This window comes from Myotis daubentonii, chromosome 9 (genome assembly GCF_963259705.1).
Source record: "Myotis daubentonii chromosome 9, mMyoDau2.1, whole genome shotgun sequence".
In the NCBI taxonomy this organism is placed as follows: Eukaryota; Metazoa; Chordata; class Mammalia; order Chiroptera; family Vespertilionidae; genus Myotis; species Myotis daubentonii.
This window is the reverse complement of record NC_081848.1, coordinates 79549332-79575656: the sequence shown is the minus strand read 5'-3', so window position 1 is coordinate 79575656 and position 26325 is coordinate 79549332. Positions and strand designations below refer to the sequence as shown.

At 61.2% G+C, this 26325-nt stretch overlaps 2 protein-coding genes across 10 annotated transcripts in view; both read left to right on the top strand.

Moving 5' to 3' along the window:
• NDUFS8 (NADH:ubiquinone oxidoreductase core subunit S8) overlaps positions 1-24309 on the top strand; it is a 77146-nt gene extending 52837 nt beyond the window's left edge. Inside the window, exons 1-7 of one of the 3 annotated variants that reach the window (XM_059709886.1) lie at positions 20358-20456; positions 21331-21388; positions 21478-21528; positions 21975-22064; positions 22155-22327; positions 23910-24038; positions 24125-24309. In XM_059709886.1, the coding sequence (XP_059565869.1) occupies positions 21331-21388; positions 21478-21528; positions 21975-22064; positions 22155-22327; positions 23910-24038; positions 24125-24256 (633 nt within the window). In that variant the 5' untranslated portion in view covers positions 20358-20456 and the 3' untranslated portion in view covers positions 24257-24309. Of the gene's footprint in view, positions 1-20357; positions 20457-20935; positions 20961-21330; positions 21389-21477; positions 21529-21974; positions 22065-22154; positions 22328-23909; positions 24039-24124 lie in introns of those variants that run through there. The other 2 variants (XM_059709885.1, XM_059709887.1) reach the window with 2 other exon arrangements.
• On the top strand, positions 744-19182 carry ALDH3B1 (aldehyde dehydrogenase 3 family member B1). 7 transcript variants are annotated; one of them, XM_059709878.1, is made up of 11 exons: positions 1816-2224; positions 4941-5198; positions 6887-7049; positions 12070-12180; positions 12324-12444; positions 12734-12819; positions 13177-13258; positions 15094-15480; positions 16075-16241; positions 18015-18114; positions 18564-19182. In XM_059709878.1, the coding sequence occupies exons 3-11, from the start codon at positions 6888-6890 to the stop codon at positions 18752-18754; spliced, it is 1407 nt and encodes a 468-aa protein (XP_059565861.1). In that variant the 5' UTR covers positions 1816-2224; positions 4941-5198; position 6887; the 3' UTR covers positions 18755-19182. The 7 variants fall into 7 exon arrangements, with proteins under 7 accessions (XP_059565860.1, XP_059565863.1, XP_059565864.1 ...); XM_059709879.1 differs by lacking the exon at positions 4941-5198 and adding an exon at positions 4638-4697; XM_059709876.1 differs by lacking the exon at positions 4941-5198 and adding an exon at positions 4615-4697.
• Positions 24310-26325: the final 2016 nt, after the last annotated feature.

Sequence of the window (26325 nt, the reverse complement as noted above, 5' to 3'; positions counted from 1 at the left end):
CAAACCGGTCAGGGCTCACCACTTTTTAAAACGAAATGCCGTGGGGACGATGATCACAGGCTGGGGGAAGGTCCCTAAGCTGAGATGTGCCACGGACCCTGCCCAGGGCCTGGCACCCAGATGTCCAGCTCAGGGGTTCCCAGGAGTAGGGGTGACCTCCCCACCCAGCTCCTAAACAAGGGTCGGCAAGTCTGGCCTCGCTGGGCTAGAATCCCTGGCGGCCCCTCTCGCTGTGGCCCTGGCCTGGTCTCTGCTCCTCTCTGAGCCTGTTGTTGCATCTGTAACAGAGGCATCCAACCGAGAGAGGGGAGAGGACTGGCCCCTATTCCTCCCCAAGAAACAGTGCCCCTCAGACTGGGGGCTTCACTGCCAGCCCCAGTCAGGACCCCGGTGCCAGGTGGTCAGGCCTCTTTGGGGACCTTCCAGGGTGTCCCTGAATTCATGACAAGTTCAGGAGTAGCCCCTGTAGGGGGAGATCCCTGGCTAGGGAGGGACCCCTCGAGATCCTGCAACACCCCTCCTACTCACCAGTACTTCCCCAGCTGGGTCCCTGATTTGCTGTGTGGCCTTAGTCCAGTGGCTGTCCCTCTCTGAGCCTGATTCCTAGCCAAAGGCTGCCAGGCTCAGCCCTAGCCCAGCCCCACCTAGAGCCAGCTCTGCCTCTGCCTCTGCCTCTGCCTCTGCCTCTGCCTCTGCCTCTGCCTCTGCCTGGCTCAGCTCCAGACAGCAGGGCTGGGCTGTCACATGCTGAGCCACGTGACAGGCAGCGGCTGGGGGCTCCATCACTCACAGAGGACGGGGGCCTCTACAGGCCCTGACCCCTGTCCCAAGTGGCTGACGACTCCGGAGGCCGCCAGAGCAGGGGTGGGCCAGACCCCTCCTGCCCTCCCAGGTAGGCAGGGAGGGTGGGGGTGATGAGGAGCTTTTCCCAGGGGTGGGGCGGCCCACAGGCCCCAGGCCAGGATCAGAGGCAGATCCAGGGCACCAAGGCAAAAGGGCAGCGGGGACAGTGGCAGCAGGTCCAGGGTAGCTGGCGCAGGGCGATGGCACAGGATGTTCCTGCCTCCACACCTGTTACCTAAGCCCTGCCTGTCTGACACCAGCAGCTGCCAGGGAATCACCCGCTTTGTGTAGGCTCCCACAGGTGTGAGGGGGTGGAGGCCAGGGCAGGGCAGAGGACAGGTGCCCGGCAGCGCTGAGGCACCTGAGGAGCAGGAACACAGGAACCACCATGGTGACACTTGTCATCACACAGCTGCCCTGGGGGCAGAGGGCGCGCTCTTCCCCGGGGGTGGGAGGGGACACCTAGGAATGGATGCTTCCCGAGTGGGTCCCAGCCCTGCGACTCGTGCCCTGTGTGGTCAAGTCCTGCCTCCGCTCTGGGACCCCGTTTCCTCCGTGTAAAATGCCCGGCTGCGGGGCCGGGCTCCGTGAGGGGCGCCAGACGAGGTGTTGATGGTGTTGACACAGACACACAGAGGGTGTGGCCCTGAGATTGTGTTTCTGGACTCCAGCCATCTCTGGATCTGCCTCCTCATTTTGCAGATGGGAACTGAGACTCGGGTGAGCTGGGGTGGGGGGGTGGGGGGCAGGGTTTTCCTTCCTCTTCCGAGCCACTGGGCCCCACCCGACAGCCTAATTCTCAGAGCCACCGCCTGGTCCCTCCTTCCTGCTCCAGCCGGGCCTGGGTCCTGCCACCGGGCCTTGGGTGGCCCCTCAGCTCAGAGCTCCTGAGGCTGAGAGACCACAGGAGGCTGGCAACCCCCTCATTACCTCAAGGGTTCATTAAGGAGACTTATCAGTGAAGTGCGCCTTGGGCAGTGGCAAGGGGATGTGGATTCGTGGACGGCGCCAAGGAGTTACATAAGATGGGCCAGGATGGATGGGGACACCGGGTGGGACCGCCCCAGACACGTGAGGGGGAAGCCGTGCACGCCCGCCCGCCCGGGGAAGGGCAGGGGCCTGTCTGGAACCATCGCCTGGCGGGTTGATAAGAGTCTCTGTGGGATTTAGGGGAGGAAGTCTCCGTTCTGGCCCGGATCTAGCTCGGGGTCCAGCAGGGGTCACACTCTCGGGCTCAGGGAGGGAGGTGGCCGCGAATCTCAGCCCAGGCTCCAGGCCAGGGCGGCCCCGCCCCAGGGCAGGCCCAGCCCTGGACATTTCATAAGGCAGGCTGGCCACACAGCAGGACGCCAGGAGGAAGGACAGCTTGGCAGAGCCTCAGGTACCGTGTCCCGGGGAGGCGGAGAGAGAGCAGCGAGCGGTCGGGGCCAGGGATCGGCTGGTGGACTGGCTAGGACTCCCGGTGCTGGCAGCCCAGGCAGGCAGGCCACTCCCGGCCATAAGCACAGACCGGCTTTGTCCTCAGAACGCCTGCCAGCCTAGGGAGAAAGGGGAAGTGGGGAGGGACGTCCCTTTGCTGAGATCTAAAGGGGAGTGTGGGGGGGAGCCTGAGGCCGACAGCACCCTCGTTTTGTCTGAGCTGGGCCACCACCCTTCTTCTCTCTGGGGTTACCCATCCTGTAAGGGAGCCCAGGGACCCAGCTCTGGACCTGGCGTTCCCAGGAGGGAGAGCACCCCATCCTGGGGGGGGCCAGGGGGGGAGCGGTCAAGCATGCATTTGGAGCTCGGAGCAGCCTCTCCGTGGGCAGGGCTGGGGTTGGTCCCAGCACCCCACGGCCCTCAAGGAAGGGAGGGGAAGCTGCCCAGAGCTTCAGGGCCTGTGGAAATCCAGGGTAAGATCAGATTGGAATCAGGAGCTTCGAGGCTGGTTGGTGACCCCCACCTCTGGCAGCTGAGAGGGTTCCCTCGGTCATCTTCCCCAGCGCTGCCTCCCCGCCCCGCCCCGCCCCGCCCTGGGTCTCAGGTGGAAGTCCTGGCCTCCCTGGCGCTCACACTGCCTTCAGTCCTCCCCACAGCTCCTGGGCAGCTGCCCTTCGCAGTCTGAATACAGCCTCTCAGAGACATCGTCACTGGGCATTCAGGGCTCGGCCTGGCACACAGGACCTCCCAGCAGCACACGGGGCAGCTGCAGGTGCCACCCCCACTTCACAGACAGGGAAAGCGAGCCCCAGAGAGGTCTCCTAGCAGGAGATTGGCGATGGTGCCTTGGAGCCAGCAGACCTGGGTGCCCACCCCATCCATCCCCCTCCTCAAGCCCCCGTGGCTTTCCTGGGCCTCAGCTTTCTTGAGGGGCACCGGGCTCTAGCCACACCCAGGCTGGCACAGAGCTTGGCATGGTGAGCACCTGGCTATTCTTATTAGAGGATCCCAGGCCTGTGGCCGTAAGGGGACCTGCTTCGTCCTCCCGGGTCCCAGGCCAGGGAAACAGGCCTATCCCTTATCACCATCCAGCGATTTAGCAACTCCGCCCCCCGCCCCCCCCACACACACACCCAGAAGCAGCAGGTCCAGGACAGAAACGGCTGAGTGGGTGCCCCGCAGCCTGCTGTGAAGGTCTGTGCCCTGGGAGCCCTGGCCTGCCAGCCCCGGGACCTCGGGTGAGGCAAGATGGGGAAGCAGAGTGGGGATTGGCAGGAACAGTGAGGGGCCAGCGGCCCAGGGAGCAGGATACGGACAACACACCTCCCCACCCCGCTGGGTACCACACGCCACTGCCTACCTGGCCGGGGTCTGCAGCTGAGGCCGGCCAAGGTGCCCCATCTCCCCAGGGTCAGGCTGCCCTGCTCCCCTGCTCCCCGCCCAGCCTCGGTGGGGGATGGGGCCGCAGGCAGGCTCCTTGCTGTCTGTGCCTGATCTCCATCTCCTCCAAAGGGGAGAGCAACGGGGGCCCCTCCAGCTGTCCTGGTTAAGTGAGTCACTGGGGCGCAGGTGATGGCACCTGACTTTTTAATCCTCACCTGAGGATATTTTCCCCTTGATTTTTAGAGAAAGTAGGAGGGAGAGAGACAGACAGAAACATCAGTGTGAGAGAGACACATTGATTGGTTGCCTCCCGCACAGGCCTGGACCAGGGCCAGGGATTGAGTCTGCAACCGAGGTGTGTGCCCTTGACCGGAATCGAACCTGGACCCTCCATAGGCCGACACTCTATCCCTGAGCCAAACGGCCAGGGTGGAATCTGACTTCCTTCTGAACTTAGGCTGCTCAGATGTGCCCCGGATGGCGGTGGACTTGGGGAACCCTGTCATTTCTGGGTCCTTTGCTAGGTCACAGGCCCAGGGTCCCCCCAGACCCTGGTGGAAGGCAGCCTTGGCTTCCATGCGTGCCTGGCTGTGCCCAGCTCCTCATTCCCCAGCGGGCAGCTCCTGGGGGCCAACCAGCAGGGGGCAATATTGGGTGAGTTTGCCTCAGTGTTGCCAAGAGAGGCTGCTGGAAGGTTCCATCCTGATTTCCACTGCCCCCTCCACCTACCGCCCCCCCGCAGAGCCCCCGCCCTCACCTTGGAGTGCACCACTCGAGTGCCCAGTGCCCGGTGCCGCGCCTTACATTTTTGTGGGTTCGGCCAAGGCTCTAACGAAAGTGCCAACAACCCTGGGAGGCAGGAGAGGGTGGGGTGCTGTGCCCCAGCCCCCATCAGAAGTCTGTGAGTGACAGCAGGACCCAGGGGGCGGGAGGAGCACTGTGGCTTCACTGGGCGCTCCCTGCTCCCAGGACAACGCTCCGTTCGTCCCCAGGAAGACAGCCAGCGCTCTCTCATCCCCACCTTGTGACACGGAAACGGAGGCAGAGAGAGGGTGAGTGTCTTGCCCAAGGTCAGGCCACTAAGAGGCAGAGCCGGGACACCAGCCCAGACGCGGATCCAGTGGCCGCAGGCTCGCACCCGGGTCTCCGCAGGGCCAGGGCACCTTCGTCCCAGAAAAAGGGTGGAGCCTGGGGCCGAGAGGGGCTCTGAGCCGTCCCCTTCTGCCCTTCTGCCACACCGCCACCCTCTCTAAGGCCACGGTGCCCGAGGTAACTGCCCCGTTTCTCCCAACCAGAGCCAGGGGCCTGTGGGGTCAGCTTGGCCCCAGTCACACCCAGTGGGCCGGGGAGGGCTCCAGCCAGGCTCTCAGCACAGAGGCCCGTTGGGCCGCCATCCTGTTGGCTGCAGTAGGCTCTGCCCTCGGGCCATGGGGTTTCTAGAAAGCTGAACCCATTGTGACAGCAGCCATTGCACAATAGCGGCAGCCATGGAGGCACTGACAACGGCCCTGGGCTCAGACTGGGCTCGCTCTTGATAAACACCGCGCCAGCTGGTGGGTGCTCTCACTGCCCCCTAACGAGCAGGAGAGTGGGCGCTAGGACCCCCAACGATGAGTTAAGTCTAATGGGGGGAGGGGGTGGGAAGGAGGGGGAGATCCAGGGAGGAGGACAGGATGAAACTGGGTATTTATTACACATGTGACCCGGTGCAGCGGGAGCAGAGCCAAGGGGCCTTGTGAGGTGTGGGAGGGAGTAACCAGGGTGGGCTGCCTGAAGGAGGCATCAGGCAAGCTGAGACCTGAAAGGAGGAAGTCAGAGGGCAGGAGGAAAGGGTCCCCCGGGTCCTTGGCACCAGGCCACGGAACGAATGCGGCAGAGCGCTCCTCTGTCGGGTAAACAGGTGGGGCCCCGGGGGAATGTCGGTCGGGTCTCTACTCCACCTGCCAGCCCTGGCTGATGACTGCCCCTCAACCCCTCATCCCCACTGTTCCCTGCTCCTCCTACACAGCGGCTGCCCCCACTGGGGTGGGCAGCAGAGCCTCTGGGAGGCTGTTCTCTCCGTCTTTTTCGGGAACAGTGAGAGGAGGCCCCTGCTCTCTGTCACCCTCTGAGCCACTGTCACCCTTGGCAATGCCCCCCCCCCCCCGCTGGGGATGGGGGTGGGGAACAGAGCATTCTGTGTCTGGAACGTCCCCACGTGTGTGGCTGTGGTGGCGGTTGGTGGACTGCCCCTCTCCTTATCAAACCCCTCCTGGCCACCCCAGGCTTGGCAGGGTGAGGGCAGCCCCGTCCCCAGGAGGGGCACTGGAAAGGGGCGGGGTCCTGGCTTGGGGCTAATTTCTGTTTGGTCCCTGGCTGCCTGCCCACCCTTAGGGGCTGTGGAGTAGCTGTCCCCAAGCCCACACCAGTCCTCAGGGTCCAGGGCTCCCCTGTCCACTGACCAAGGGGAGCTGTCTGTGCATTTGGTGTGTGCTGTGTGTGTGTGCATGTGTGTGTGTGTGCTGTGTGCTGTGTGTGTGCGCTGTGTGTGTGTGTGCTGTGTGTGTGTGCTGTGTGTGTGTGTGTGCTGTGTGCGTGCGCTGTGTGTGTGTGTGCTATGTGTGTGTGCTGTGTGTGTGCGAGCTGTGTGTGTGTGCTGTGTGTGTGCTGTGTGTGCACTGTGTGTGTGTGCTGTGTGTGTGCTGTGTGTGTGTGCTGTGTGTGTGTGTGCTGTGTGTGTGTGCTGTGTGTGTGCTGTGTGTGTGTGCTGTGTGTGTGTGCTGTGTGTGCTGTGTGTGTGTGCATGTGCTGTGTGTGTGCTGTGTGCTGTGTGTGTGCAGTGTGTGTGTGTGCTGTGTGTGTGTGCTGTGTGTGTGCTGTGTGTGTGTGCATGTGCTGTGTGTGTGTGCATGTGCTGTGTGTGTGCTGTGTGTGTGCTGTGTGTGTGCTGTGTGCTGTGTGTGTGCAGTGTGTGTGTGTGCTGTGTGTGTGTGCTGTGTGTGTGCTGTGTGTGTGCATGTGCTGTGTGTGTGTGCATGTGCTGTGTGTGTGCTGTGTGTGTGCTGTGTGTGTGTGCTGTGTGTGTGTGCTGTGTGTGTGCTGTGTGTGTGTGTGCGTGTGTGTGAGCATGGCCAGCCCTGGCCCTCTGGGGTTACACCTGAGTCCAGTGAGGGTGTCTGTGAGCCCACATGGGTGCAGGAGGGGGTGAAGCCGGCGCCTGAGAAGGTGGGGATCCCTGCCCATGCTCCCCGTTGCCTCACAGGATGGACCCCTTCGAGGACACGCTGCAGCGGCTGCGGGAGGCCTTCAGCTCGGGGCGGACGCGGCCGGCGGAGTTCCGGGCTGCGCAGCTCAAGGGCCTGGGCCGCTTCCTGCAGGACAACAAGCAGCTGCTGCAGGAGGCGCTGGCGCAGGACCTGCGCAAGGTGAGGGGTGGCGGGAGGCAGGCCGGGGAGGGGAAGCCGGGACCAGGGGCCTGGTGACAGCTTCATCCTCTACGAAGTGGAACTAGAAGCCCATCCAGCTCCACCCGCTGCCTGTGCCATAACCTGTCCTCTCCAGTCATCCATTCATTCACGTCTTCTTTCACTCTGCCGGGTGCTATCCGGCATCTAGAAGGGTTCGGGGATCTGGAGAAGGGCTGCGTGTAAGTTAATAAAGAGACTAGACATGAAATATAAATTTGGAAGGCTCAGCCCCTCCCAATGCCAGCAGCAGCCATGGCTGGACTCCACCTCAGAGGAGACCTGGCTTCAGCAACCAAGTTCTCTGAATCTCCGAACCCCTCGGTCTTTAGTAACACAAATTGTCCTAAAGCCGTGGTTCTCAACCTTCTGGCCCTTTAAATAGTTCCTCATGTTGTGACCCAACCATAAAATTATTTTTGCTGCTACTTCATAACTGTCATGTTGCTACTGTTATGAATCGTAATGTAAATATCTGATATGCAGGATGGTCTTAGGTGACCCCTGTGAAAGGGTCATTCGACCGCCAAAGGGGTCGCGACCCAGAGGTTGAGAACCACTGCAAAAGCAAAGCAGATATACATATCAAAGGTTAAGGTTTCATATACAGTAGGTATCAGGTTTGGGGAAATGCCCTCAGCTGTCTGGTAGCAGGTAGTAATATATGCAAATCTTTAGGTTTAGGGAAATGCTTTCAGCCATTCCAGCAGGCAACAATATGTATTCAGCCCTGCTGAATATAGAAGCCCATCAACCTTTTGAGGAACTTTTTGCATTTATTATGACAGGCTGGAATTAGCTTCCAGCATCACTTGACTATTTACTGAGCACCTATTATGTGCCAGGTACTATTCTGGGATCTAGAGATGCAACAGACAATAAAACCAAGTCCCTGTGCCCAGCAAACTGGCCTTCTGACCAAACATGACAGCAAATAGATAATCACATAGTATGGTGACAGCATGGAGAGACTATCTAGTGCAGCGGTTCTCAACCTGTGGGTCGCGACCCCTTTGGCGGTCGAATGACCCTTTCACAGGGGTCACCTAAGACCAACCTGCATATCAGATATTTACATGACGATTCATAACAGTAGCAACATGACAGTTATGAAGTAGCAACGAAAATAATTTTATGGTTGGGCCACAACATGTGGAACTGTATTTAAAGGGCCAGAAGGTTGAGAACCACTGAAAGGGAGCGAGAGGGCCAGGATCAGGGCGCTGCTTTACACTGGGAGTCAGGAAAGATTTCTCTGAGAAGATGGTATCTGAGCAGAGACAAAATGGAGGAGGGGGAAGGATCCATGTGGATAGAGGGGAGAATGGCAGCAGGCACAGCATGTGCAAAGGCCCTGAGGCCAGAGGTGCTTGGTGTTGTTAACGTAAAAAAAAAACCCACAGTGAAACCTGTAAAGAATTTTTGTGAGTTTATTTGAGCCAAACTGTCCACATATGCCAGGAAGCAGAATCTCAACGAATTGAGATAATGCTCCGGAGAATGGCGGGTTACATTTGTATTTATACGTTGCAATCAAAGGAGGGACGTAGGTGGGTTACATGAAATTCATTGGTGTTAGATTAAGGAGGTGGGATAAAGCAAAGTGGGAGGGGGGAAACCCCTGGGATTGGATAAAAAGTAAAATGATGGACACACACTTAGGTGGGTACAGGAACAATTAACATGATAATAAAGGAATTTGTGGTATCTGTCCTGGCGCCCAGCACATTAGGTTGTGCCCCAAGGGCTCCAGAAAAAGGGAAGTTACAAGTTACCCCTACATTTCAAGGGTATGTTATCATAGATGCAAAAAGACAGACAGGCTCAGTTAAGGTAAAGGTTGACCTTGTCAGTGAAGATACCGGCCTAGGACGTAACTGCCCACCCTAACTGCTTTTAAGGTTTAATTTCAGACCATCATTTGTGGTTACTTTAGGTCTCCGAGTCTGCAAGACCGCCAGGCGGGCCTCCCCTGAGCTTGTCAGGTCAGCATGTGGCCCCTTTTGTCCACAGTGTGTTTATGCTTGAGGAGCAGCCAGGAGGCCAGCAGAGATACACAAAAGATGGGGTCCAGGGACGCGGGCCACACCATGCAGGACCTCATGGGCTGGAGGACTTCAGCTTCACTTGGTACAGTGTCCAAACCCTGGAGGCCTGGGGGCTCAGCCCCTCCCAATGCCCGCAGCAGCCACGGCTGGCCTCCAAGAAATGCACTTTCCTGTAGGCAGCCCCCTCCTCCTCAGCTGACAGGCCCACTGCTTAGCTGCCCTGGGACAGCTGTCCAGCGGGTCCTTTAGAAAAATGACTCCTGTACATGTTGCAAAGGCCACGGTGTCCAGACCCACCCCTTTCGTCCCACCAGCCCCTCACCACCTGGAGCCCCCAGAGCCAGGCCTGAGGCTCCTTGTCAACTAGCCGAGGTGAAGTGGTGTTTGGATACTTAACACCTGGGAGGGGACCTCAGTGCTTGGTGCTTGTTGGCTGCCCACCCGCCCTGGTGGTCACCTCCTGTCCCCAGGGGACAACAACAGTCCCACGTTGGCTTGTCCTGAGCTTGTCTTAGTCCTAAGCCCAAGTATGTCCAAGGAAGGACCTGGGACCTCCTGAGCCACACACGGGACTCTGCACTGACGCCTGGGGTCCACCCCTGATGCTCTGGGCCTGCTTCAGACCCTCAGGGTCAACCAGCCCATACCCTGCCCTTCCTCCCCCCCCACTTGCCCAGTGCGCAGCCGCTCCACTCAGGCCACACAGAGGCACGGACGCCGGATGCCGGCAGGGCCGGGGGTCCCTCAGCAGCCTCCTTGGGACTCGCCCTCTTCCCAGACACCCAGCCAGGTGCCTGCCCTGTCCCTGGAGCAGTCACAGGCTTCAAGACTAGCGCCTCGGAGCACCTGGAGTCATGGATGAGGTGTCCCTGCCCCACAGGGACAGCAGACACTGGCCACAAGACTTGTCTGAGAATGTGGGCTCCTGCTAAGACCTGCTCCTTTTCTCGGTGTCGCCAAACCTTCTCTTTACCAGCGCCGTAGCCAGGTGACCCCCAGCACCCTCATCGCCCGTTCTGGAATTATCTGTTTCCCATTCATGAAGCCGGGGCTCCCGTCCATACGCTCCTCCGCTCTCCCCATCTCGAGGGGCTGGCCTGGCCGCCCTGTGGGGAGTGTCCGGTTCCCTGGGCGTGGTCGGGGACTGGTACGGCCACTGAGCCTCTGCCTCCACACACCTGCTGGCCCGGCTGCCCCTCCACGGAGACCTGAGCTGACTGTCTGTCTGGTCCCTTTCTCCCTCTGGCTCAGGTTGCATTCCCGCCTCCCATCCCAGCTCCTCAAGGCCCCAGGAGCCCGGTCGCACAAAGGGAGCAGCAGCCCAGAAAATTCACCTGGTCCCTCCCTCTCGTCTGCCAAGTTCTGTCCCCAAACCTGCCCTGCCCTATTCTGCACGGATCCTCTCAGTTAACCCCAAAGGGCCTTCCAGGCAGGGTGGCCACACTTGGTCACCCCTAGAGGAGGCACAGAGAGGACACACAGCCCTGGCTCAAAACAGCCTACTCTCAGGAGAGGTCAATGGTGGGAAAAGGAGACGTATGTAATACTTTAAACAATAAAGAATTACAGCCCTAGCCAGCTCAGCTCTGGCCCTGGCCCTGGCCTTGCCACCTGCTTGCTGAGTGACCCTGAGCAGGGCATCCCCATCTCTGGCCTTCAGTTCATCCTCACACCAGCCTGGCACCCCTTGGACCATTGCCCTGCCCTCTAGCAGGGGGGAGCTTGTGCTGTGATGACCAAGTCTCAGGCATCAGGACAGCCTGGCTCTGGTGTCCCTGACAATGGGCCTCACGCAGCCTGCAGCCCGTGGACGGGGTCTCTCCTCCCTGGTAGGGGCCGGACAGGCACATGGAGACCGAGGCCAGGGCAATGTCCCTATAGATGTCTCTCCTCCCTTTTGCCCTGGAAATCTGACAGTGATGCCTGGCCCCTAGGTTGTGGGAACTGATGGCATTTACCCCGGGATGCTTGTCCCAGTGTCCCCTGCAGACTGATATGCACACAGCAGGCCACTGTGGGACACACAGACCATTCTGTTAAAACTTAAGCTAGATCCTGTCCCTACTCTGCTTGACAGTCCTCACCCGGCTGCTTGGCCCCCTCGCCTCACCCACTCTGCTCCTGGCCAATCGAGAACATAGCAGGCCTGTGCCCACCTCAGGGCCTTTGCACATGCTGTGACCTCTGCCTAGAACAGAGGTCGGCAAACTGCGGCTCGCGAGCCACATGCGGCTCTTTGGCCCCTTGAGTGTGGCTCTTCCACAAAATACCACGTGTGGGTGCGCATGTATGGTGCGATTGAAACTTCGTGGCCCATGCGCAGAAGTCGGTATTTTGTGGAAGAGCCACACTCAAGGGGCCAAAGAGCCGCATGTGGCTCGCGAGCCGCAGTTTGCTGACCGCTGGCCTAGAATATTCTGCCTCCATATATTCATAGGCTCCCTGACTCCCTTTCTTCACTGCTCAAATGTAACCTCATCCCAGAGCCCGGCACCAGCCATCTGTATTAAACAGAGCAAACACACACCTACATGCACACATTCACACACTCACTCTTACCCACATCACTCACGCATGCACTTGCACACACATGCATGCTTGTTCACACTCGTGCACACACACATACACACACCCCAGCAGTCTCTATACCCCTTACCCTGTTCATCTTTCCATTGCACCAACTCCTGATACTGTAGTTGCCTGTGTTGTCATTGTCTTGCTGACTGTCCCACGATGGCAGCTCCAGGGGCAGGTTTTCTGTCTGTGTCAGCCACGGCCGCATCCCTGGCTCAAGAATGGCCCCTGCACACTGTAGGCACTCGCTGACCATGGAGAGAATGAGCGGACGAGTAAACAATAGCGGGCTTTGCTTCGAGGAGGCTGTGCCCTCTCCAGGGCTCTGGCCCCCGGCTGACCCGGCCCCTCCCCCGCAGTCAGCCTTTGAGTCGGAGGTGTCTGAGATCAGCATCAGCCAGGGCGAGATTAACTTGGCCCTCAGGAACCTGCGGGCCTGGATGAAGGATGAGACCGTGCCCAAGAACCTGGTGAGCGGGCCTGGGGTAGGGCAGGCACGTGGGGCTTCCGGGTGGGGGGGCTTCTCACGGGGCAGCCCCTGGGGAGGAGGGTGGTGCTGAGGGGCTGGAGTCTCAGGCCTTCACCCCTCACCGCCACGCTGGCCCCGGCGCAGGCCACCCAGCTGGACTCCGCCTTCATCCGGAAGGAGCCCTTCGGCCTGGTGCTCATCATCGCCCCCTGGAACTACCCCCTGAACCTGACCCTGGTGCCCCTGGTGGGCGCCCTCGCTGCAGGTGAGAGCCCAGCCTCCACCTTCCACCCGGCCCCTCCCTCATGGCCTCCAGGGGCCCATAGAGCTAGGGAGGAGTGGTGGCACCAGGTGGCTGAGAAAGTCTGGCTGGCATGCGGCTCACCATCCCCAGGCTGCTGGGCCTTGGGCCTGCCATGTCACCTCTCTGAGCCAGATTCTTCACCTGAAGGTAGAGTGAGGCTGACGCCTGTCCTGCAGGTGTGAGGAGTGAATGGAGACCTGGCATGGCTCCCCCTCGCCCACCTCTGGCCCTGCCCTGTCCTGCCCTGCAGGGAACTGCGTGGTGCTGAAGCCCTCGGAGATCAGCAAGAACACCGAGAGGGTCCTGGTCGAGGTGCTGCCCCGATACCTGGACCGGGTGAGCAGAGCAGGCGGGCCCCATCGGCTGGGCAGGACCCAGTTCCAGCCTCACTCCTGCCTCCTGTGGGTCGAGTGGCCATGGCCAAGTCACCACCCCTCTCAGCCTGAGTTTCCCTCCTAATGACACAGAGGGGTGGCAACCACGGCGGTGCTCTGAGTGGCCTGTCTCCTGGGGGTGCCTACGCCCCCAACCGTGGCCTCAGCCTTCCCACCAGCCCTGCCAGGCCCCTCTCCCCACCTCACCTCACCCCCATGAAGCCCACCTAGAGCCTTGGCAGTCCTGGTCAGGTCAGGCCCGGAGGGAGCAGCCCCGGGCTGGGTCCCAGGGGGAGCCTTCTGCCTGTCTCTCTCGCAGAGCTGCTTTGCCGTGGTGCTGGGCGGGCCCGAGGAGACAGGGCAGCTGCTGGAGCACAAGTTCGACTACATCTTCTTCACGGGTGAGGAGCCTGCTGCAGGCGGCTGGGGCAGGATGGAGGGCGGGGGCCTGCACCTAGCCCCACCTTGAGGGGTCTTGTCCGCAACCCTGAGAGAGGCCACAAGTACCAAGCCAGATGGACAGCCAGAACTCAGAGGGTCAAGTGCCCAGCGGTGCCCTTGGCCTGCAGGACAAGCTTGCTCCTCTCTCCTGGAGGAGGCTGGGAGCAGCCCTGGACCCGGGGACCCTTGGGAGGACTGGGACCCCACTCATGGGCACAGACCTCTAGATTCGGTGCCCAGCCTGGATCACCCACTGGCCAGGGTTGGACTATGGAAGCAGAGGGGCCAGGGTCCTCAGCTGTTCCTGCCGATTTTGGGGGGTGGGAGAAATAGAAAGAGGCAGCCGGAAGGGTGCCAACCCAACCTCCACCATCATGCCACACAGCTCGATGGGCTTCGGGCGTTGGCCCCCAGGACGGAGGGTACAGAGGCAGGCAGACCTGAGGCTGGCTCCAGGCCAGGTCCCCAGGGCAGCCGGCACAGAGGCCTACAGACCAGCCAAGCCCACTCTGCCAGGCCTTGGTGTTCCTACGTGTAGACTGGAACCATCCCCAAGTCACCGGCCTGTCTAGAGGACACACACACCCCAAGGACATGGGTGGGAGGCCTTAGTGGAATTCAACAAGGGGAGGTTGGGGGGTCAGGAGTCCTCAGAGACAAGATGTTTGCAAAGACAGAGGAGCTGAGGGAGAAGCCTGGGGAGGGAGCAGGAGCCAAAAGCAGAGCAGCAGCTGAGGTTTAGGCAGTGGGGCCAGGGCCAGCCCCACAGAAAGGCAGCGGGGGCCCTGGGCCAGGTGTGGGCAGGAGAGGCCCAAGGCTGGGGTGGGCGTGCGTCAGGTCAGGGGAGGCTGAGAGGAGGAGGGCACTGTGAGACCCAGGAGATCACCCCAGAGAGGTCGGGACAAGCCAGGAGTGGAGGGAGGAGTGGGTGCTGAAGGCGGCAAGGCTGCCAGGTCAACTCAGAGAGAGGAGAGACCCAAATGTCCGCAGCTGCAGCTGGGCTCCGGCCTCGGCCGATAGGAGTCACCGAGGGTTGAGGGTTTTTTTAAAAAATATATTGATTTTTTACAGAGAGGAAGGGAGAGGGATAGAGAGTTAGAAACATCGATCAGCTGCCTCCTGCATACCCCCCACTGGAGATGTGCCCGCAACCAAGGTACATGCCCTTGACTGGAATCGAACCTGGGACCCTTGAGTCCGCAGGCTGACGCTCCATCCACTGAGCCAAACCGGCCAGGGCTGAGGAGTGTTTTGTTGTTGTTTTTTTTATATACTCTTATTGATTTCAGAGAGGAGGGGAGAGGGAGAGAGAGATAGAAACATCAATGATGAGAATCATTGATCGGCTGCCTCCTGCACGTCCCCTACTGGGGATCAAGCCCACAACCGAAACCCGGGCATGTGCCCCTGATTGGAATTGAACCCAGGACCCTTCAGTCCAGAGGCCGACGCTCTATCCACTGAGCCAAACCAGCTAAGGCGGGTTGAGGGTTCTAGAGGAGCATGGAGAAGTGGTGAGGAGTGCAGGGCAGTGTGTGAAAGAGACACCTGCAGGGGGGATCAGGAATCAGAAGCAGGGAGGGGGGGAGGGGGGAGGGGGTATGCAGAAGGTCCTGCTTGTGCAGTGAGTGGCAAGGGAAGGCCAAATGAGGCCTGGCAGCCGCTGGACTCAACCCCCTGTCCAGGGAGACAGGGCAGGAAGTGAACCCCCCTTTAGGGATCCCAGTCCCCAAACCGAGGCCATCCCACCAGGTCCAGGTGAATGAAGGTCACTCAGGGTTCTTTTCATGCACAGGGAGCCCTCGAGTGGGCAAGATTGTCATGGCCGCAGCCGCCAAGCACCTGACGCCCGTCACACTGGAGCTGGGGGGCAAGAACCCCTGCTACGTGGACGACAACTGCGACGCCCAGACCGTGGCCAACCGAGTGGCCTTGTTTCGCTACTTCAACGCTGGCCAGACCTGCGTGGCCCCCGACTACGTCCTGTGCAGCCCCGAAATGCAGGAGCGGCTGGTGCCCGCCCTGCAGAGCGCCATCACCCGCTTCTATGGCGAGGACCCCAGGGCCTCCCCAGACCTGGGCCGCATCATCAGTGAGAAGCATTTCCAGCGGCTCCGGGGCCTGCTGGGCTGTGGCCGCGTGGCCATCGGGGGCCAGAGTGAGGAGAGCGACCGCTACATCGGTGAGTCCCGCTCTCCCGGCCCCGGGCCCCCGGCTAAGGCCCTCCCTCGCTGGAGGCCACAGCTGGTCCAGTCTGGGCCCCGAGGTTCCCAGGGCCCCACTGATGGAGCCCAGCCGGGTCCACGGCTCTGCTGCCACGATTCCCAGACACTAACGCCACAGGTCGCCAGGTCCGAGCCTGTGACCCCTGACCCTGCTTCTCGGAGCTGGGCCCAGTGTCCAGGCTCCGAACACGCAGATCCCAGCTTCGGCCCCAGCATCTGCTGCTCCACAGCCGTGACCCCGGGTCCTGTGGGCCCTCGACTCCCGGCCTGTGCACCCGCTGGGCTGTCCTTACAAAGCAGCCCTGGCCTCTGGGCCCCGACTCGGTGACGCTGCTGCCCCCACAGGCTGGGTCCTGGGACCTTGGGCTCCAGGGGTCTGAGATCCGGTCACCCTGAGACGGTCAGACCAAGGCTGGGGCCCGGGGCTCCCGGCCACTTCTCAGGGCCGTGGGGAGACTCTTCCCTAGAACATCCCCGAGCCTGGAGCCCGGTCCCTGGGCCCTGCCCGAGGCCCCACGCCCGGGGCTGAGCCGTCCCCTGTGCCCGGGCAGCCCCCACGGTGCTGGTGGACGTGCAGGAGACGGAGCCGGTGATGCAGGAGGAGATCTTCGGGCCCATCCTGCCCATCGTGACCGTGAGGAGCCTGGACGAGGCCATCGACTTCATCAACCGCCGGGAGAAGCCCCTGGCCCTGTACACCTTCTCCAACAGCAGCCAGGTGGGCCAGGGCAGGGCTAGACAGGTGGGGCCGGTGCCAGCAGTGGACCAAGAGACCTGGAGGGAGGCCGGAGTTCTGGCCCCTCTGGCAGTCACAGTTCCTGGTTGGCAGCAATCTTGGTTCTGTCTCTGCCCTTTCCCTTGGGAGCAGCCACATCCCTCCCGCTTCTAGGCCACGCCCTCCAGCGTGAGGGGTGGGGTGGGGGGGCTCTCGGTCAGCCCTGCCTCCATCTCGGCTTGGTGGCTGGTGTCCCTTCTCAGTGCCCAGCTCATGGAAGGCACACACATGGGCAGGATGAAGGATCAGAACACATAGGCCAAGGATGGGCCCTGGTCCCCACTCCTGGCCCCTCACCTCTCACCACAGCTTTTCGCAAGCCCCTGGGGCCGTCCCAGCGCGTCAAGGGTAGCACCCCCAGTTCAGAGCACACCTCCCTCCTCAACCAGCTCTCATCATGAGACCCCTTGCAGACTCGACAATGCTTTTTAAAATAAGCTCTTTATTTTGGAATAACTAGATTTACAGAAAAGTTACAAAGATGGCCCAGGGACCATATACCACACGCCCAATTCCCCGGTGAAGGGCCCGGATATTGGTCTAAACTAAAGGGCGGACATTGGCGCATCACAGTTAACTCGACTCCACACTTGATTCAGATTCACCAGTTTTTCTTTCTGCCCCAGGATTCAAGCAGGCTCCTCTGGCCTGGAGACCCGCTCATCCTGTTTTTCTCTACCTCCTTCCTTTCCGGGTCTACAAGGCGCCCCCAGCTCACCTCCTAATTTATCCACCAGCCCTACAGTCAGCGGCTCCACCAGGAGCCCTGGTTTATCGGGATTATGTTCACATAAGAAAGAGCCATACGGGGTTTTGGGAATGGGGGTCTCCTGGCAAGAGGCTTTCAAGTTCTGATTCCCCAGGCCTGGTCCCAGGATGCAGGGACCCTTAAGGCACTCGACTCCCCCAGATGACTTACTCTTACTCCTCTTGAAGCACTGATGTCCCCCCGCTCCACCCTCTGGGTCGTGACTGCTGGTCTCAACTGACCTGAGCCCACTGATGGGGGGTCCACTCTGCCCACCACTGACGAGCCTGACCCAGCTGTCACCTGAGGGTCACACACTGGAACGTAATATAATGACAATTAGGGACTATTAACCTGTTCCCTCTTATTCTTCAAATAAGCCTACAGAGTGAAGAGGAAAGGGCTTCCTAAAGTCAAGCAAAGGCCAAGTTCATGTTTCTAAAATACCAATCTGATCACGTGATTGTGCCTGACCTCCCTGTGCCGCACATCACAGCGTCCCCAACCCCCACGTCCTGTCCCTCAGCCTCCCCCCTGCCCAGCACGCCTGTGGGGGGACCTTTCTCCCCTTTCTCGTCTCTGCCTGAATGACTTCTGCCCCCTTGAGACACCACAGGCACATCACATCCCTCTCCTGGGGCACCTTCCTGACTACCTGGCACCTTCCCTGAACTCTGCATGTCCCCAGGCAAACGCTGGGTTCCCACCTCCCCCTGGGGCCTGAGCGTGTCCCCACACCCTTCACACCAGAGCAGATGCTCGGAAACATGCCCCGAGTTGGGAGTGTGGTGGCAGGCTGCTAAACAATGCCCTCCACTGGTCCCACCACCCCCTTCGGTTCACGTGGTGGCCTCAGGCCCTTCCTGGGGCCCTAATGGGCGGGACAGAGCCCCTGGGACGGGGGTGGGGGCGCAGCAGGCTGGCCTCCTGCTGCCCAGCCACTCCGCCTTATTGCTGCTTGTTCCCAGGTGGTCAAGCAGGTGCTGGCCCGCACCAGCAGCGGGGGCTTCTGTGGAAACGACGGCTTCATGCACCTGATCCTCTCCAGCCTGCCTTTCGGAGGAGTGGGTAGGTGCTGGCAGCGCCCTGCATTCTTCCCTCATTGGACTGATGGCACCAGAACCTTCCAGACCTGCCTCTGCATTGACATGTGTGTGGGGGTCTGTCTGGGAGTGAATCTGATCCTACCACTTACTCCCAGTGAAAATCTCCCACAGCTCCCAGGTCCCTGCTGGCCACTGAGGTCCTGCCCCCGCCTCCTCTCCGGCTCTCCTGCCTGCTGCCCCGGCCACACTAGGCCCTGCCAGGTCCTAACATGCCATAGGTCAAACACCCAGTCTCTCATGATGAGCCAGCCCACTTTACAGATGGGGAGACCAAGGCTCGAGGCGGGGCAGGGGGCGGGGGGGAGTAGCCCACCCAGGTCGCACTGCGTGATTGGCAGAGCCCACACCTGTCTTATGTCGCCTCAGCTGGCCACTGAGGGCCTGACTGCCGTGTTCTCTGCCCCTGTGCAGGGGCCAGCGGCATGGGCAGCTACCACGGCAAGTTCTCCTTCGACACCTTCTCCCACCACCGCGCCTGCCTGCTGCGCAGCCCTGGGATGGAGAAGATTTACTCCGTCCGCTACCCACCCTACTCGCCGCGCAACCTGAGGATGCTGCTGGTGGCCATGGAGGCCCGGAGCTGCAGCTGCACCCTGCTCTGAGCCCACCGCGGGCACCGGGGTTCCAAGCCCCTCCTGGCAATGTCCGGGTCCTCCTGTCACTGTGGGTGGAGATGTGGCCTCGGGTCCAGGGCACAAGGATGAAAAGACCTGCCAGGGCCCCAGCCCAGCCCGGGGCTCGCCCTCCTCCTCGGCCTCCCATCTTCTGGCCCTCAGCCTCCTCCTCGGCTGCCCCCAAACTAGGATGTCCACCTGCGTCCGGGAGAGGGCAGGCATGGGCACCTGTGAGCCACACCCTTCCCGTGGAGGGTGCAGCAGGAGGGGCGCCCTCGGGGATCTGTTGCTGAAGACGCTCGGACGTCTCTGTCCCGAGCGGCTCCCCCTCTGTACAGTGGAGAGGACTAATGATCAGCATCTCAGATGCTGTGAGATTACATCTGGGAGCTTAATAAACACGAGCTGCTGACCCCGAGCTCCAGACCTCCTGTCTCCTGGTGCAGGTGGGGTGCAGCCGCCTCCCTCTTCGCTCCCCACCTCTCCCTCCAGCTCAGGCTCTGGGAGCTCTGAACACACTCCTGTCCCCCCAGTGGCCAGCCCGGGGCGCCTTACCCGCACCATGTCCCACCCCGGGCTCATCTTACTCCCTGTCTCATCCTTCTGGGCCCGGAGGCCATGGAATGGTCCCCCACACACTCGGCCACAAAGCCCAACTCACCAGCCTCTGGCTCAGCACCCCCTTTCATCTCCCGAGCCCCACCTCTCGGCGAGCCCCGAGGATTCTGTGACACCACACAGCTGCCCGGACCCACACATTAACCACTGCGCTCAGGGCGGCCCCTAACCCAGCCTCCCCCCGGGCCCCGCGGCTCCCCAGCTCACCCACAGCTCTTCCCAGAGCGCCTGGAGCCCGCCAGCCCGCGGCCTGAACCCCGCAAACCTGGCTGGAAGCTCCGCCATGGCCCCGGGCCCGCACCCGTGGCCTGTCCGGTCCTTTCGGGAGGACACACGCCGGGATGCTCTCTGCCCCCGTTGGCCGGCTCAGCTCCCACCCGCATTCAGCTACAACAGCGCCTCCTCCAAAGCACCCCCAGACCCCCGCCCCCCGCTCCCAGACACAGGAGGCCTCAGGGCCGCCTCCGCAGCCTCCGGTGTCGCCTGCCACACCCGTCCCCGAAGGAAACGCAGGTTTGGTGGCTGGGGAGGGCGGGCTCCCGAGTCATTAGAGGACTCGGTTCAGGGAGCCGCACTTCGCAGGTCTAGGGCGTGGGCCAACTTAACAAGCCCGTGCCTCAGCCCCCATTGGTAAAGCGATCATAACCGTCCCAGGGCTTTGTAATAAGAAGTAACGCCGCCCGGGTGAAGTCCCGCACGGAACCACCGCCACCAGCGATCCTCACCACCTTCGTCACACACCCCGCCGCGGAGGCCGGCCCCGAGCCACTCCCTAAACCACGCCCCGGATGTCCCGCCCCCAGTGTCTCAGAGTCCTCGCTTATTGGCTTCTCCGATACAACATGGCGGCGCTCAACGTAACTTCAAGCGCCTGCTCCTCGATAGCCAATCAGAGGAAAGTTGTTTCTGCATCCCGCCTCCTTCGGTTGCGCCACTGGCCAATCAGACCACAGCATGGATAGTCGGCGCGGAGACGGTGAAACCAGCCGGTCCAATGGCAGCATCCAGAAGGTAGGCTCCGCCTCTCGGCGAGCAGGCCGCTCGGTAGGGGAAGGAGTGGCAGCGCTTCAAGGTGGGTGTCTGGGGCTCCGCTGCTAAGGCCAGGCTTGGGCAGCGTGACGTCGGGAGCGAGTGTGGCGCCTCTGTTGGACTTGCGGGCTCTGCCCCTGGGCCTCAGCTCGGCCCGCACAGACCCGCCGTCCCCGTGCCCTTGAGCGTGAGGCAGAGGGACCTGGAAGTTGGCATCCTCGGGGCGCATGCGCCGCCGGCGTCCTTGGGGTCAGAGGTCATAGGGAAGGTCGGAGGAGATGGGTTGGGTGCCTTACCCTGAAGTCAGTGGTCAAAAAAAATGCAAGTCGCAGGTCGCGGGAGGGGCAGGCTTGAGCTCCCGCTAAGTGCCCTGCTCTGGGCTAGACCCTTGGCTTGTAGGAACTCCCTCCGTTCTTACGCCCCCCCCCCCCCCCCCATTTCTCATATGAGGAAACGGGCCAGCTGCCCCCACCTGCTCAGGGTCACTGGACCGTCTGAGAGAGTTCCAGAAGGGCCTTGGCGCCGGGGAAGGAATTCCATCTTGAGGGTGCGGTGACCTCGCCGTCCGGCTGGTGGCCACTGGCCGTGTTTGCGACTGCGTGGGGAGGATGAGCAGGAGGGAGAGTTGGGAGGCAGGAGCAGGAGCACTGGTGCGGGAGGGAGGAGAGATGGGTTTGCAAGGTTTCCTAGGTGAGAAGATCGAACTTGGGCTCTCTCACGCTGAGCTGTCATGTTGGGCTGAGAGGTGCTCTACCCGGGGACAGGAAGGCCACCTGTGCCTCTGACAGGAGTGGGGTTCCGTAGGAGACAAGATGACACCGAGGCCCTGAGGTCGAGGGTAGGTCTCCTGCAGAGCCTGAGTTCCTGGGGCCCAGGTCCGGGACCCACCACACCTCCCTCCCTTTTCGCACCCACAGATGCACTGCCTGACGACACCCTCGGTGCTTCGGGCCCTGGCCCAGGCTGTTCGTGCAGGTAGGACCAGGTGAGCCTTTCCCGGGTGCGGGCAGCCCAGCGTCCCGGCCTGAGGTCGCCGCCGCACAGCAAAGCCCCTTTCCTTGCAGGGCATCCCAGTGCCCGGAGCCTCCACAGCAGCGCAGTGGCCGCCAGCTACAGTGAGTCCCACAGGCCTTCCTGATCATGGTCCTGCCAGGCAGGGGAGGAGGCCTGGCTTTGCAGCGTCTCCCCCTCTCTGAGCCTCCGTTTCCACTCTGTAAAATGAGGAGGAGGATCAAGATTGCGTAGGACCCATGGGAACGGTCTCGTGGCAGGGGGTGGGGGCCTTCCCTCAGCTCCCGGGTGATCTCAGAGCTCCCCTGTGGAGGGCTGGGTGCCTGTGCCTCTTCATCAGGACCCCAGCACCTAAGCCCCTTCCCATCGCCCTCACTCCTGGGCTCAGATGGCCACACACCCGGTTTGGGAGGGTTTGGTGAATGAACAAGGGCCTGGAGCTGTTGTACCTGCCAGAGGGGTGGGGCCTCATCTCCCTGAGCTGCATTTGTGGGGGAGGTGAGGCCGTGAGAACCACTGCCACAGGCCCTCCTGCCGGTTTCCCCCGCAGAGTACGTGAACTTGCGAGAGCCCTCGATGGACATGAAGTCAGTGACTGACCGGGCAGCTCAAACCCTTCTGTGGACTGAACTCATCCGAGGTGGGCCCTTGGGGGAGGGCCAGACGGGCTAGAGTGGGACCCAGTGGTCAGGGATGAGGGCCTCACCTACCATGCCCATGCTGCCCACAGGACTGGGCATGACCCTGAGCTACCTTTTCCGGGAGCCAGCCACCATCAACTACCCCTTTGAGAAGGGGCCGCTGAGCCCACGCTTCCGGGGGGAGCATGCGCTGCGCCGTTACCCGTCCGGGGAGGAGCGCTGCATCGCCTGCAAGCTGTGCGAGGCTGTCTGCCCGGCCCAGGTGAGCCCCTGACCCCAACTGACCGCCACCTGGCCCCTGTTCTGGGGAGAGGGAAGCTGAGAACTCTGGCCGCTGCCGGGAAACTCCCTGTCCCTCTCTGAGCCACTTCCCACTGTGAATGGGAACCAGGAGGCCTTGTCGCTGGGGCCAGCTCAGCCAGTGAGGCACTGAGTCAGCGGGGTAAGCTGCCAGCCCTGAGCAGACCACATGACACCAGGCTGCTGCCCTGGGAGGTCTGGTCAGGGATGTGACTCCCAGGCCTATGAGCCACAGGGTGGCACCCGAGGGTCTCCATTTCCCCCAGGCACAGCAGCAGTTTCAGGAGCCCTGCCTGTGCCTGTCACAGGACCAGACCCAAGGACACACAAACCACAGTCGAGGCTGTCACTGTCCCTGGTCACTGCTCCCCTGAACCCCCGTGTTTGGTTCAATTGGAGGGTCCCTCGTGGGCCGCCCAAAGTCAGGGCCTGGTAGTGTAGAAACAGACCAGTTGTGGCAGACAGACCATGGCATGCCCAGCAGGAGCCCCAGCAGGCACAGCGACCTCCTCGCAGGGCTGCTCCAGAACCATGTGTCCACCCAGGACGGCTCCTTTCTGAGTCCTGGCATGTCTTCTGGGCCACAGGCTGTGGCCTTGATGTCTCCGTCCAGCCACCAAAACATGACAGTAGTGATGCCCCCAGGGAGTGAGCCGCCCGCGAGCCAGGCACTGTGCCAGGCTCTTATCTTTATAGCAACTCTGGGAAGTAGAATTGTTATCCCTGTTTTTAAACGTGTTTTTAATGATTTTTAGAGAGAGGAAGAGAGAGAGAAACATCAACAGGCTGCCTCCTACTACCGCCTACTGAGGATTGAGCCTGTAACCCAGGCATGTGCCCTGACCAGGAATCAAACCAGTGACTTTTTGGTGCACGGATAACGCCCAACCGAGCCACACTGGCCAGGGCTATCCCCATTTTTATAGACGAGGAAACTAAGGCACAGAGAGATGAGGCTACCAGCCACAGGTCCCACTGTGCGTGGCGGGCATGTGAGGGCTTTTGCCACAACGCTTTGAAGAGCCTCCTGGCTGTGGGGGCCTCAGGCCACCCACGTCCCCAGCTGGCACAGACTGTGCCCAGGAACTGAGAGTTAAGGACTGGCCTTCGCGTCTGGGCTCTGCCCCTCACTTGCTGTGTGGCTCAGGAAGAGCCTCAACCTTCCGAGCCTCTGTTCCCTGGTCCATCAATGGGGAAGCTGGATGTTAGTGGAGAACTGAGCGGCTCCGCGCTGCAGAAACAGCAGGTGACAGCCCTCCCCTCCTGGACTCGTGTCCTCAGGTTAACAAATAAACAAGGGAAGTGCCATCTAGGGGAAATGCTAAGGAGAAGCCCAGGAGGTGATGTGACGGGCGGCCTGCTGGGGGAGAAGTCAGGAAGGGCGGAATTGGGCCGACAGTGATGCTCTGTAGGCCCCCAGGGGATGAGTGCCCAGAACGGGGCAGGCCTGTGCAGACTTGGGGGTGGAAATGAGCAGTGAGGGGGGACCCTGTGCTCGGAGCTGGGGAGACTGGCAGATGACAGCACCCTGAGCCACGCCCCAGGCCATCACCATTGAGGCTGAGCCGCGAGCCGATGGCAGCCGCCGGACCACTCGCTATGACATCGACATGACCAAGTGCATCTACTGCGGCTTCTGCCAGGAGGCCTGCCCTGTGGATGCCATTGTCGAGGTGAGTGGGCCCTGGGGTGGGGGAGGCTGGGGCAGAAGCTCCTTGGAGAGCCCTGACATGGCCGCCTGCACCCTCCCCCCCCGCAGGGCCCCAACTTTGAGTTCTCCACGGAGACGCACGAGGAGCTGCTGTACAACAAGGAGAAGCTGCTGAACAACGGGGACAAGTGGGAGGCCGAGATCGCCGCCAACATCCAGGCCGACTACCTCTACCGGTGAGGCCGCCCAGCTGGCCCCGGCCCCCGCTGCCAATAAAGAAGCTCTGACCCCCACCGCCTCTGTCATGTATTGCTGTCCACGCCGGGACGGCCGCAGCCTGTGGACTCTCCCGGTCCCCCGGTGGGCCCCGCTGAGCCAGCCCAGCCTTCCCGGGGGACTCTGGCACCCGTCAGGCCCTCCTTGGGGCTCCAGCCCACAGCAGCCCTGTTGGCCACGCATCTTTTCAGGCACTTTCTCCAGGGCTCGGCCGGCTGCAGTCAGCTCCGGTTCCATGGTCCTGGGTGTCCACAGGCTAGGTCCTGGGCCTGCCCTCTCCTGACGGCTCCCCACAACTAAGGCCCTGGCACAGAGCCTCCCAAGGTCTCAGGCAGAAGCACGTCAATGGCAGAAACTCAGGAATGCCCGATCATTCTTTTTGGTCAGAGTGAAGCCTGCTCGGGGGTAACGGTCATGGGATGGTGACACAGGCTCTGCTGACCTTGAGCCGGCCTTGCCTCACTCCAGCCACATCCCCTTTTCTTGCCAAGTTCCCCAGACCAGGCTGCTGGCTTGGCTTCTGCTCAGGACTTCCTGCTTTACAATCCCAGCTTGTGGTGTGGTTCCCTCTGGGAAGCAAGCCCAGTGCCAGTGGAAGAGTCAGAATGAGCTCCCTAGGAGTTGGTGCTGAGCACTGAAAGGATTTGTGTGTGTTCTTAGTGGGGAAGCTGGTGCAGAGAGACGCAGTGATTGCTCAGAATCACACGGCCTGTATCCAGTGAACGGACTGACTCGGTCTGACTCGGTCCCCCTTGTCCATCACTTCCAGGTTATAAACACTCACTTCCCAAGATGCTTCCCAAGTTCCATGGGTCACCAAGTCTCCCCTTCACTCGGACAAGCACTGCACGTTAACAGTCAAGGCTCTGAGAAGGCCTGCAGCAAAGAAACCCAGCCTTTCTCCAGCTCATGCCCAGGGATCCCCTTTTCCCAGATCACTGCTGACCCCTGGGCCAGGCTGGACCCCAACACGGGCCAAGGCTTTTGGGCCCCCACAGCCCAAGGAACAGCACAGGAATGAGAAGGAAGTGTAGGCTCCAAAGGGAACCCAGAGCCCAGGAAGTGCCTGGGAGTCCCCCCAATAGTCCTGGTGGCAAAGCGCTTGCAAAGGGGCCATCGCAAAAGGGGCGTAAAAGTCCCAAATCACTTTCCCCGGGCAACCAGCATTAGAGAATGGGCATGGAGCCTGTGTGGGCACACAGCTAGAAACTCTTAGTAACGGGTCACTGTGGTCTTTCCCTTAGTAACACATTTTCCTGGGTCAGGACTGCAGCTCTGACGCCCTTTTGTAACTCGATAGTTCCCCTCGATAGTTCCCGTTTCCCCTGCACCCGGCAGGGTGGACCTGAGACCCCTCCCACACACTGGGGCTGTTTGGTTGTGTTGAGGGTTCCCTCTGGGAACAATCCTATGGTACTCCAAACATCCCCCACTTTACTTGGGCGCTGACCTTGGCTGTGGCTCAGTTTCCAGTCCTGGTTCTGGGGTTCCATTTGCTCACTCCTACCCCACAGTGTGACTTTCAAGGATCACCATAGCTGAGGGGCCCTGGGCCCCAGTGTTTATGGTCCTGGTTTGCTCAAAGTGCAGGCAGCTGGGTAGCTGTGCGCTCCAGTTCAGTGCTGGGACACGATGAACCCCCTGGAGTTGAGTCAGCCAGGTCCCTGGGGCACCCCAGCAGCCCGTGGAGCACTGCCCAGCACATGCTGGGTGCGGGCCGAGTGGAATACAACCTTGCCTGGCCCGGGGCACAGAGCGCTCATCTGGGTGGTCACAGGCAGGAAGGTGTAAGGACCAGGTGTAACTGAGGCCTCACTAAGAAGGAGGGGAGTGTGCTGGGCTTGGACCCTACGCGGATCTTGGACCCCAGGCCTGAGGGTGTCGGGGTCCCCCCAGCCATAGGCCCAGCGAGCCCTCTGGGTGGTGGGGGGCCCATTCTCTAGCCCCCAAGCTGGGCCTGGGCTCAGCACCTCCCCCAGTCCGGCCGCGTAGACAAGCCTGGTCGGCGGTGGTCAGCGTCTCCGCTCGGGTCT

Coding starts and splice junctions, on each gene's coding strand:
- ALDH3B1 (XM_059709877.1), top strand. CDS start 6,888: ATGGACCCCTTCGAGGACACGCTGCAGCGGCTGCGGGAGGCCTTCAGC. Junction 7,050..12,069: donor TGGCGCAGGACCTGCGCAAG/GTGAGGGGTGGC, acceptor CCTCCCCCGCAG/TCAGCCTTTGAGTCGGAGGT. Junction 16,242..18,014: donor CCTTCTCCAACAGCAGCCAG/GTGGGCCAGGGC, acceptor GCTTGTTCCCAG/GTGGTCAAGCAGGTGCTGGC.